This window comes from Bufo gargarizans, chromosome 4 (assembly GCF_014858855.1).
Source record: "Bufo gargarizans isolate SCDJY-AF-19 chromosome 4, ASM1485885v1, whole genome shotgun sequence".
Lineage (NCBI taxonomy): Eukaryota > Metazoa > Chordata > Amphibia > Anura > Bufonidae > Bufo > Bufo gargarizans.
Genome location: NC_058083.1, coordinates 410345341 through 410357747, shown reverse-complemented (window position 1 = coordinate 410357747; position 12407 = coordinate 410345341). Strand labels below are relative to the sequence as shown.

Sequence of the window (12407 nt, the reverse complement as noted above, 5' to 3'; positions counted from 1 at the left end):
GAGCCCTGGTACGTCACTGGAACTCCTAAAAATGCCTTTGCCCTGCGCGATTTAGAGCAGGGCAAAGGAGAGCATCGGAGCATGAACTGCTCCGATGCTCCTGTCAGGGGGGCTGCCAGGGTGAAAATGGAGGGATGTCCGGGTTTAAGTTTTCCGGTATTGAGATCTGTCATAGGGGCTCAATACCGGAAAAAAAACGCTTCCGTTTTGTCCCCATTCATTGTAAATTGGGACAGAACTGAAAAGAACGGAATGCTCCAAAATCCACTCCGTTCCGTTCTCCTACCGGAGAGAAAACCGCAATATGTTGTAGTTTGCTTTCCGTCCTGGGATGTAGAGCAAGACGGATCTGGCATGACCCTCAATGCAAGTCAATGGGGACGGATCAGTTTTCTCTGACACAATAGAAGACGGACCAAACACTTAGCTCAAGCTATAGCTACCACATGTATGTTTTTTCTATGCATGTATTAGCAGTGTCTTTATAGACATATATCGTGCCTGTGAATAAAGCAGTAATATGTAGCTTTCTGAGCAGATCTCAGTGTGGTGAAGCTATAGTACATAGTGTATTCTCTATATATAGAGAATAAAACAACAGATATCTCTGCAGCTGTTTAACATACAGGCAAAAGAAAGGTATTGCTTTAATCATCATGATGAGCCCTACCAGACAGTATATCTGGTTTAATAGGGTTGATCCTGATGACTGAGCCTCTTTAACACAATGTGCAACGTGTTTATTTATATGTCTGTCTATCTATTATCTATCTGTCAGTCTATCTATCTTTTTGCCCCATATTTATCTGTGTGTCTATCCATTATCTATTATCTATCTATTATATCTATCTAATATCTATCTATCTATTTAATATGTATCTATCTATAAAAGTAAATGATGAGGCAGCACTCCAGTATCAGTGAACGGTGTTAGAAGGGTGTTTGTTTATTCTATCTATCTATCTATCTATCTATCTATCTATCTATCTATCTCTGTCTGTCAGTCTATCTATTTGTAATTTAACATTGTAATTTGGTTTTTATTAGTTTCTGTCATAACCTGTCTGTTCCCCATGAAATAGCAGTGCTGGGAGCACCTTTTATGAGAATTCTTTGGCCCCACATTTACTAATGGGAGCAAACCTACGTGTTCTCATAAATTAAACCAACATTTCGCACAGTTTGTTACATTTTGGTGCATTCTGCTCCATCTAGTTTTAGAAAGATCTATTCTGCTTAGCTCTCCAAGGGGGCTGGTTTACTTAAAAGGGGCATGTCTTAGTGGGGAGAGAAGTGGGGCTATGGTGCATTATTTTGTGACAAAATTGAGCCACAATTCTGGTGTAAAATTTTGTTTCAAACTAAGCCAACCAATAGTTGGTATAAAGTTGGACAGAAGTGTCTAGTCATGCAGCAAATTTATCATCCGTACTACGCCACTGAGACAGTCTGAGTTTACGCCATTAGTAAATCTGGGCCTGTTTTTCTTCTGGAAAGATGAAGAAATAAACAGCTGGGTAATACCATTGCCGTTGGCTTCAGATCAGTTATTTGTATTTCAATACTGACCCCCATTCCCCTGCTATGCATCAACAAACAGGGAATGCATAGAGGGGACATGTCCTGGAGTCCTCTCCAATATGTGCGCATGCACAGGAGTCCTCTCAATGCATTCCATGGCTGGTTTACACATGCCCAGTGGGGGAAACGGGAGTGAGTAGAGACATACTACTGACTGATCTGGAGTCAGTGGCAGGTGATCGATACATGTGTTACTGTACTTTATAGGGCTTGCTGGAGATTATAGATTCCCTTTAAAGACTATGGACAGCTTTGACATGGTGCCAAAAATTTGGAGTAAGTCAATATCGGCACTGTGGTCCCGCAGCCAAATCTCAACAAGACTTATCCCAAATGAAAGAGCTTAGATGAGTATAGGAACTACGACACAGCCCCCGACAAAAATCCTGATGAAAATCTTAAAGGGCTTTGTGCATCGGACAGAGAGTTACAGCTCCTTTGTTTTATTAAAGTATGAATGTACTGATATACTATGTCACATCAGAGTACCTGAGTAATAAATATGGACCAAATCCATAGCAATTCAATTCTTCCTATGACGGTAAACAATGGAAAACTTAACCATATGGTCACCTGGTGATAAACCAGGAAGCTTCCTTGCCAGTTAGCGTACTAAACAGATGGCATCGCAGGGTTTAACTTGGTATGAAAACCAACTTCATATCTATTCAGTGTTTACAGCACCATTGTGAATATACAAGTAATTGGTTATGACTTTTATGTATGCCATGAAATGTGGGTAGATGCACTGGCATCAAACTTTTTTTTTTTTTTACAAACCCTCCTGGCATGGACCAATGTTAGTTTTACAAATAGGGTAGAACGTATCAATTATAACTGTGCGGCACATTAGTATTTTTAATTAGTCTGTGGGTGTTCTGAGCAGATTCTGCCTTTCCCTTTTATTAGCGGAATAGGTTGCTAGGCAACTTTGGCTGCCATGTGAGAGGATAATGTGCCGATATCTAACTTACTCGTAGAGCGTTTATAGTTTCTGGGCTGCTTTTTCTCAGAAACCCATAGATTATTCGAAAATATGAATTACTTTATTGTATATGCATTTGAATATTTTTACAATATTAATGTAATCAATAAAAAGAAGCTGCTTGTTAAGGCTGAATTGACAAAGTTTTTTAAGCAGCTATTTTTTTAGCCTCCCCCGAAAAAAAATAAGATAGAGACATATACCAGTGAGGCCTCATGTACAAGGCCGTATGTATTTTGCGGTCCGTTAAAAAAGAGGATTCGCAAAAAATACGGATGACGTCCGTGTGCATTCCGTATTTTGCGGAACAGCTGGCCCCTAATAGAACAGTCCTATACTTGTCCGTAATGCGTACAATAATAGGACATGTTCTATTTTTTTGCGGAACGGAAATACGGACATACGGAAACGTAATGCACACGGAGTACCATCCGTTTTTCTTGCGGACCCATTGAAATGAATAGTTTCCGCATACAGTCTGCAAAAAAAAAAAAACAGAACGGACACGTAAAGAAAATATGTTTGTGTGCATGAGCCCTAAGTGTTTGCTTTTTACTTTTCCTTCCTTTATGATCCACTCGTGGCTTTGAGTTCAAAAGGAAGCATGCACAGATCTGATCTATCCAATATTCTTGGCTGGAAGCACCCTTACGAATTAATGGGTTTCCCTGGATTTTAATATTAGATATTCAATATCTGATCGGCGGTGGTTTGAGACCCCCCAACCCCTGCCGATCAGATGGCGGTGCCGGAACTACACAGCTCTGTACATCATGTAGAGGACTGAGCTAGTTACTGAAGCGCTGCTCCCATGGAAGTGAACTGCTTAAAGTGGTTGTCTCATCTCACAGTTTCTAAGGCAAGATGTGACTAGGTCCTGACCACCAGGTGACTAGGAAACAGCGGACTTGCCTGGCGCTCCTGTTTCAGTAGCTTCCATTGCAGTGCATGGCAGCTACAGAAACAGACTGGCACAGCGAGTTATGGAAACAGCATATCTTACTGGGCCACGCTTTTTCCATAGTTGTCATGCAGTGCAGCGCCGGGCCGCTCCATTGTTTCCTAGGCACCTGGTAGTTACAATGGTGATATTAGACAATGTCTTTAACATAAAAATCTGTTGGCAGCACATCTTATACAAACAGTGGATGTGCTGCTGACAATATGCAAACTGTATGCAGGACCAACAATCACACTAGTGATCACTCATCCCCCATACAGTTGCATCAGCCTGTGTATAAGGCCCTTTAAATGTCGTCGCTTGTTCTGGACTGTTATCAGCCTATGTCAACAGGCCCTTAGAGCAGATCCATGGAAAGAGACAGAGGTGACCACACTGGGTTTCGGCGCTACTATGTGAATATAATCTGGTCACCCCTGTAACAGGTTGGCTGTAGCACCACCTTCTCCTCTGCATTGTACAAAAGACGTAGGACACGGCTCCCAGCACTCGAGCAGAACATTTTTGCCAAGTCCATCATTTTTTTCTAGTTTGGTGTGTGCTAACAGGAAAGATGGGAATAAATAGAAAATGGTAGAGATTTGCTAAAATTATAATATCGTTGATCTGTGCACCATGTTCATTAACACAGCACATACCTAGCTGGGCTACGAGGTGCAGCTGCTGAATATTGCCTGCTTGTGCTTGGCATTAGCTGCTGCCACTATTCTGATGGGCCAAGTGCCAGAACACCATTAGTATTCAGTGCAGTAGTGCTAGAAAATCTGTCCTATTGTTTCCCTGCTAGATGTTTCTTCAAATCAACTTTATTATAACTTTAATATTCCAAATGTAATTCTTATAAGGCACCATAATCTGGGTATAAGCTATAAAAAGATGCTTTACTTATCTTGTACTGACCTTGAATTACATCCTATATGAAGCCTATTAGTCTCATTCATAGAGAGATTTCTGAATGTTTTTTATGCCACCGGTTGTGGCACACACATTATTTGCACCAAAATTTGCAATGTTTTGAGGTTCTCTCCATTTTTCTAATGTGGTGAGAAAGGGTCGTGGTGTAGCCAAGGGGGTGGGACCTTCTGCGTCCCACTGAATGTGTTATAATATACTCCAGAAACTGGCAAGATTGTAGCTGAATCTAGGCCTTTACCGGTTAATAAATTTGGAGCATCTACCGTAACTCCGGCACTATTATTACTAAGATTGGCTTGGAAAAGACTAGTATTAGTAAATCTGTCCTGTCCTTGTCTGTTCCCCTGATGATACTGCCGTAGTGTTGTCGTATGAGAAGTAATTCAAGTGGGATAGGGGTCACGTGTAGTTTTAATCACCACCAGTTTGTACCATATGAATATGTATTTTAAGAAGGAACAATAAAGTGGCCCCATTTTGTAGGCAGGTCCGAATTAACAGAAGGTGGGGCAACATAAGCAGGTGGGGTCAACAATACCACAGTGCAAAATACCATCCTAGCAGAATCAAATAGAACAGAACAGTGTAGCACAATATATTGCCCAAAAACTGTCCCTCTGTGGTGGCCATCAATAGTTACCATCTTATGTCCTCCTCCTCCAGTTGTCTATGGAGAAGGGGGCTTAGGAGGTGAGGTGTGGACCACAGCAGTTGAATTTAGGAGTGCATGTGCAGTTCCTGGCTGGGTACATGAGTGCCTGATTCTCACAGAGTTAATTACTGTTGAGAGCTCATTATGTACCCGGTAAGTAGCAGAGAGGAGGACTTGGGTGGCCTCCTGGGGCATCAGCCCACTGGGAAATTTCTCTGTAGGGTTTAGGGCCAATCCACCCTGGCTGCAGCGGTGAAGTATCTGTACAATACGTCTTATGCGTATATCACTGAAACTAGTGATTGGCTGCAGAGGTTGCAGTTGTGTACAGCTACATCACTGCTGCAGCCTTGTACACAATTACAGCCAGGAGGACTTGAGCTGCAGATATGGAAACATTCCTAGGAACACTTGTTTCTGATTATTTCCCTGTTTAAGGTGCTGGGTCACTTAAAGGGTAACTGTCATTTTTTTTTATTTGCTAGTTTATTAGAGCTAGGCATGTATACCTGAGTTAGGCTACTTTCACACTTGCGTTCAGAGCGGATCCGCTCATATAATGCAAACGGTGGCTCCGTTCAGAACGGATCCGTCTGCATTATATTGTATAAAATTTTCTAAGTGTGAAAGTAGCCTGAGCAGATCCGTCCAGACTTTTACATTGAAAGTCAATGGTGGACGGATCCGTTTGAAGATTGAGCCATAGTGTGTCATCTTCAAACGGATCCGTCCCCATTGACTTACATTGTAAGTCTGGACGGATCCGCACGCCTCCGCACGGCCAGGCGGACACCCGAACGCTGCAAGCAGCGTTCAGGTGTCCGCCTGCTGAGCGGAGCAGAGGCTGAACGCCGCCAGACTGATGCATTCTGAGCGGATCCGCGTCCACTCAGAATGCATTAGGGCTGGACGGAAGCGTTCGGGTCCGCTTGTGAGCCCCTTCAAACGGAGCTCACAAGCGGACAGCCGAACGCTAGTGTGAAAGTAGCCTTAGTCTGTCAATGATTGCCAAAAGAGCTGTAATTATCTTATAATAACAGCTTTCATTAATGTCCTCTGTCCCTTTCCACTGCTCCCTTAACCCTGCTTTCACACCTGAGCGTTTCTCAAACGCGCGTTTTACGCACGTTTTTTGGAATAGTAAACGCGCGTTTGACGCACGTTTGTGTGATTGACTGCAGTGTCCTATGGCCACAAACGCGCGTCAAAACGCCCCAAAGACGCTCAAGTACTTGTTTGAGCGTCGGGCGTTTTACAGCGTGTTCGTACGCGCTGTAAAACGCCCAGGTGTGAACCATTCCCATAGGGAAGCATTGCTTTTCATGTCTTGAGCGTTTTACAGCGCGAAACGCGCTGTAAAACGCTCAGGTGTGAACTTAGGGTAAAAGACCGTTGCTGGTGTGTATGGGAAGTGAGGGAAAGCAGTTTTGGCCTCAGAGAACTGACAGAGGAGCCATCTTGGGAAGGTCCTAATATTGTAAATGTTTAAACAGCCGTAACTCAGGGAAAACAGTGGTATGTAAAGAAACTAAAGATTGCTTTATGCATAATGCTGCTGCAGCAGTAACATATGCTAAAATTGATATTTTTTAATGAAAACATGACAGTTACCCTTTAATGAACACGCATCGGCTTGTTTTTTGGGTGAAAGCATCGCTGATGCGGTCACCTAAATCATCTTTCATGGGCAGCAGATTTAGCAGCCTAAGGCCTTGTTCACATTTCCATGTCTGTTTGATGCCCGTGAAAAAATCAGTCCATATTTTGTCCATGAAGCTTTCTGTGTTTTGTCCATGTATCTGTTTTCTGCCCTCTGTGTGTTATCTGTATTCCACGGACGCTACTCAGCTGAATGTTAATTTTTAAAGCATCTCCTATCAGTGGTCCATGAAACACGGACGCCATCCATGTTATGTCTTTGTTTTTTCACGGCGTATTTGGTCTCCATCACTGATTTTTTTTTTTACAGATTTTTAAAAATCAGTATGGTTGTGAGTAGGGATGAGCGGGAAATGTTTTTTTACAGTGAAAATTATTTTATGAAGTTATTGTGCAAAGCATAACCTTCAGCTCATCGGAGCCAATACATTCTAATACTGTACGGAGCTCCTACTCCGTACAGTATTAGAGCAACGTTTTATGCAAATCGACTTTGGATGTTTCATACGAATTCGATTCGCTCATCGCTAGTTGTGAGCGATCACAGATCACAGTGGCAATCTCTAGTCACCATATAGAAGAGATGGTTACTGCATGTAAATACAGCTTTCACCTCCTCTGACAAGCGGTTCATTCCCCATAATTGCCTGCTGTGTCAGACCATGTGAATGGGCCTCAAAACTGAGGAATTTACCCACTAATGCTGTCAATTGGTTAATTTGGTATATAGTGAAACACGTGCTTTGTACTTATGGGAAAATTAATCAAAATCTGCACTTTTTGCACCGGTCTTTATGTCCCCTGCGCTGCCATAGGATGTGCCTAATTTATGACGAGGAGCAGGCCTCTTCATAAATTAGGCACACCCTCCGGCAGTCTATGCGACTAAACAGAAATCGAAGGCCTCTTTCACATGGGCATCGCTTGTGAGGGACGGATAGTATGCGAGTGCGTTCGTGGAAAATGCGTGATTTTTCAGTGCGAGTGCAAAGGGTTTTAATGCGTTTTGCACACGTGTTAGAAAAATCGGCATGTTTGGTTCCCAGACCCGAACCCGAACTTCATCACAGAAGTTTGGGTTTGGGTTAGGTGTTGTGTAGATTTTGTTATTTTCCATTATAACATGGTTATAAGGGAAAATAATAGCATTACAGAATACAGTAAAATAGGAATGGAGGAGTTATAAAAATTTTTTTTTATTAAACTCACCTCATCCACTTGTTTGCGCAGCCTGGCTTGTCTTATTTCTTCTCCTTTGAGGACCTGGGAGAAAAGGACATTTGGTGACGTCACTGCGCTCATCACATAGTCCATCACCATGGTGATGGATCATGTGATGGACCATGTGATGAGAGCAGTGACATCACCGAAGGTCCTTTTCTTCCCAGGTCATCAAAGAAGACGAGCTGGACTGCGCGAACAAGTGGATGAGGTGAGTTTAATTATTATTATTATATATTTTTTTTTATACATCGCAGCATGCTCTATATTGTGCGTTTTTCATGCAATGCAGGCCCCAAAGAAGTGAATAGGGCTGCGTGAAAATCGCACCACATCCGCACTTGCTTGCGGATGATTGCGATTTTCACGCAGCCCTATTCACTTCTTTGGGGCCTGCAATGCATGAAAAACGCACAATATAGAGCATGCTGCGATGTATGAAAATCACCACTCATGTGCACAGCCCCATAGAAATTAATGAGGCCTAAGGGTGATGACACACAGTGCAGTTCTAACATGCAGTTAGGCCCCTTTCACACGAGTGTGACGGATTAGGTCCGGATGCGTTCAGGGTGCGTTCAGTGAAACTCGCACTATTTTGCAAGCAAGTTCAGTCAGTTTTGTCTGCGATTGCATTCAGTTGTTCAGTTTTTTCTGCGCGGGTGCAATGCGTTTTGATGCGTTTTTCACGTGCGTGATAAAAAACTGAATGTTTACAAACAACATCTCTTAGCAACCATCAGTGAAAAACGCATTGCACCCGCACTTGCTTGCGGATGCAATGCGTTTTTCACGCAGCCCCATTCACTTCTATGGAGCCAGGGCTGCGTGAAAAACAGAGAATATAAAACATGCTGCGATTTTCACGCAACGCAGAACTGATGCGTGAAAAACAACACTCATGTATACAGACCCATTGAAATGAATGGGTCAGGATTCAGTGCGGGTGCTATGCTTTCATGTCACGCATTTCACCCGCTCGGAAAACTTGCTCGTGTGAAAGGAGCCTGTAGCCAGTTTAGCAGCCTCGTTAAACCCTGGTGTTCTGCAGTGTGGAAATGATTTAATAAAAAACTGCACCCTAAGGCCCCTTTCACACGGGCGAGTTTTCCGTGCGGGTGCGATGCGTGTGGTGAACGCATTGCACCCGCACTGAATCCTGACCCATTCATTTCTATGGGACTGTGCACACGAGCGGTGATTTTCACGCATCACTTGTGCGTTGCGTGAAAATCGCAGCATGCTCCTCTTTGTGCGTTTTTCACGTAACGCAGGCCCTATAGAAATGAATGGGGTTGCGTGAAAATCGCATGCATCCGCAAGCAAGTGCGGATGCGGTGCGATTTTCACGCATGGGTTCTAGGTGACAGTCTATTCACTGTATTATTTTCCCTTATAACATGGTTATAAGGGAAAATAATAGCATTCTGAATACAGAATGCTTAGTATAATAGTGCTGGAAGGGTTAAAAATAATAAAAAAGTTAACTCACCTTCTCCTCTTGTTCGCTTAGATGCCGGTCTGTTCTTTAGCTGTGGGCTGAAGGACCTGTGGTGATGTCAGATCACATGCTCCATCACCATGGTGATGGACCATGTGATTGGAGCATGTGATCTGACATCACCTCAGGTCATTCAGTCCACAGCTAAAGAACAGACCGGCATCTACGCGAACAAGAGGAGAAGGTGAGTTAACTTTTTTTTATTATTTTTAACCCCTCCAGCACTATTATACTAAGCATTCTGTATTCAGAATGCTATTATTTTCCCTTATAACCATGTTATAAGGGAAAATAATACAATCTTCAGAACATCAATCCCAAGCCCGAACTTCTGTGAAGAAGTTCGGGTTTGGGTACCAAACATGCGCGATTTTTCTCACGCGAGTGCAAAACGCATGACAATGTTTTGCACTCGCGCGGAAAAATCGCGCATTTTCCCGCAACGCACCCGCCTCTTATCCGGGCAAAAAACATGACGCCCGTGTGAAAGAGGCCTAACTGCCAGTCAGAACCGCGCTGTGTGCCAGCACCCTAAGGCCCCTTTCACACGGGCGAGTTTTCCGTGCGGGTGCGATCCGTGCGGCGAACGTATGGCACCCGCACTAAATCCTGACCCATTCATTTCTATGGGGCTGTGCACATGAGCGTTGTTTTTAACGCATCACTTGTGCGTTCAGTTGAAATCGCAGCATGCTCTATATTGTCCGATTTCAACGTGACGCAGGCCCCATAGAAATGAATGGGGTGTGTGAAAATCGGATGGCATCCGCAAGCAAGTACGGATGCCGTGCGATTTGCACGCACGGTTGCTAGGAGACGATCGGGATGGAGACCCGATCATTATTATTTTCCCTTATAACATGGTTATAAGGGAAAATAATAGCATTCTGAATACAGAATGCATAGTAAACCAGCGCTGGAGGGGTTAAAAAAAAATAAAAACATTTTTAACTCACCTTAGTCCACTTGATCACGAAGCCCGGCATCTCCTTGTGTCTCCTCTGCGCTGAGCGGCTGAACAGGACCTGGGGTGTGCTGCTCCATTAAATATCGGTTAAGGACCTTTGATGACGTCACTCCGGTCATCACATGGTCTTTTACCATGGTGAATCACCATGGTAAAAGATCATGTGACGTACCATGTGATGACCGGAGTGACGTCATCGAAGGTCCTTAACCTGTATTTAATGGAGCAGCTCACCCCAGGTCCTGTTCAGCCGCTCAGCGCAGAGGAGACACAAGGAGATGCCGGGCTTCGTGATCAAGTGGACTAAGGTGAGTTAAATTATTTTTTATTTTTTTTAACCCCTCTAGCGCTGGTTTACTATGCATTCTGTATTCAGAATGCTATTATTTTCCCTTATAACCATGTTATAAGGGAAAATAATACAATCTTCAGAACATCAATCCCAAGCCCGAACTTCTATGAAGAAGTTTGGGTTTGGGTACCAAACATGCGCGATTTTTCTCACACGAGTGCAACGCATGACAATGTTTTGCACTCGCACGGGAAAATCGCGCATTTTCCTGCAACGCACCTGGCTCTTATCCGGGCAAAAAAAATGACGCCCGTGTGAAAGAGGCCTAACAGCTCTGAGCTGCCGTAGATTTCTGACTTCATTTGCGCCAGAAGATTCTTTATAAGATTCTTTATCAGATTGGATGGTGTTATGTTAATGTCCCAGAATCTCTCTTATAGAATCCAGTGAGATTTACATCATTTCTAATCCATTTACTTACCATACTTGTTTCCGTTTTATTTCCTGTTGAACATTACCTTATATAAAACCAAGATTGTAAATTGTCATTGAAAAACTAAGGCTCTGTTCACACTAACGTCATAGCTTCCAATTACAGCAAAGCCAGATCCGGTTGCCCTGTAATGGGGTCTGTGAAGGGCTACTGGTAATTTTGACAGCAAAAGCAGCGCTACAGATTCCTGTATTCTTTCATTGAAAAATGCCTGAACCCCTGACAGGAAATTAACACAAATACAGTAATACAGTGATGCCCGTGGTTACTGACAGGGGCCCTGGTGCAAGAGTTCAGCTTGGGGCCCCCTTCCCTCAGTGATTTGTGGTCAGGGGCAGGGAAGCACTGAGCCAAAAATGAAACGCCCCTCCCCAAGTCAGATGTGTAACTTCACCTCCATGCACTTTCTAGAATACCAGAGTCTTCTTATGCAGCACAAGGGTCTTTGGGCCCCCTCAGGCTCCTGGGCCCTGTAGCGACTGCTATCTCTGCACCCCCTATAGCTGCTACGCCCCTGGTTACTGTATCTTGTATGATTTTTTTTTTTCTCCTTCTAGAGAGAAGACAGACTGGTGCTGCGGGATCTAAAAGTTTGGATTGAACAGTTTGAAAGGGACGTCACAAGGGCACAAGCAGTAGAAAGCAGTTTACAGGACAGATACCAGGTAAGAGAATGGTACATGCAACGGAAAGTGGAGTTGCGAACAATTGATCTTTTAATGCTGTCATGTTGTTATGACATTTCCGACTATGGGGGAGGTTTCTCAAACTGGTATAAAGTAGAACTGGATTAGTTGCCCATAGCAACCAATCAGATTCCGCCTTTCATTTTCCAAAAGAGCTGCGAAAAATTAAGGTGGAATCTGATTGGTTGCTATGGGCAATTAAGCCATTTCTACTTTACACCAGTTTGATAAATCTCCCCTTTTTTATTTGTATTTTTGTACCTAATAGTTTTTTTTACTAGCTTTATGTTCATAAGTGTGCTGTTTTCTGCCTTGGGTACACTGCTTTATAATAGCAGACATGTCCTGTGGGTGATAAAACACTTACCTACGCCGTCGCTGCTTTGGAACGGAGCTTCTGCCCTATCTGCAGGCAGGAACTCTCAGTCTAGCAGCAGGCGGGCACTTCACCTGCGGGGGACAGCACCCCACAGGTGAAGAACTGCTGATGAGAC

At 43.5% G+C, this 12407-nt stretch overlaps 1 protein-coding gene across 17 annotated transcripts in view; it reads left to right on the top strand.

Annotated features, from left to right (window-relative positions):
- Window positions 1-12407, top strand: part of SYNE1 (spectrin repeat containing nuclear envelope protein 1) — a 451533-nt gene that overhangs the window by 134885 nt on the left and 304241 nt on the right. For all 17 annotated transcript variants that reach the window (XM_044288568.1, XM_044288579.1, XM_044288581.1 and 14 more), the window contains one exon: window positions 11785-11892. In XM_044288568.1, coding sequence (XP_044144503.1) covers window positions 11785-11892 — 108 coding nt within the window. The remainder of the gene's footprint in view (window positions 1-11784; window positions 11893-12407) is intronic.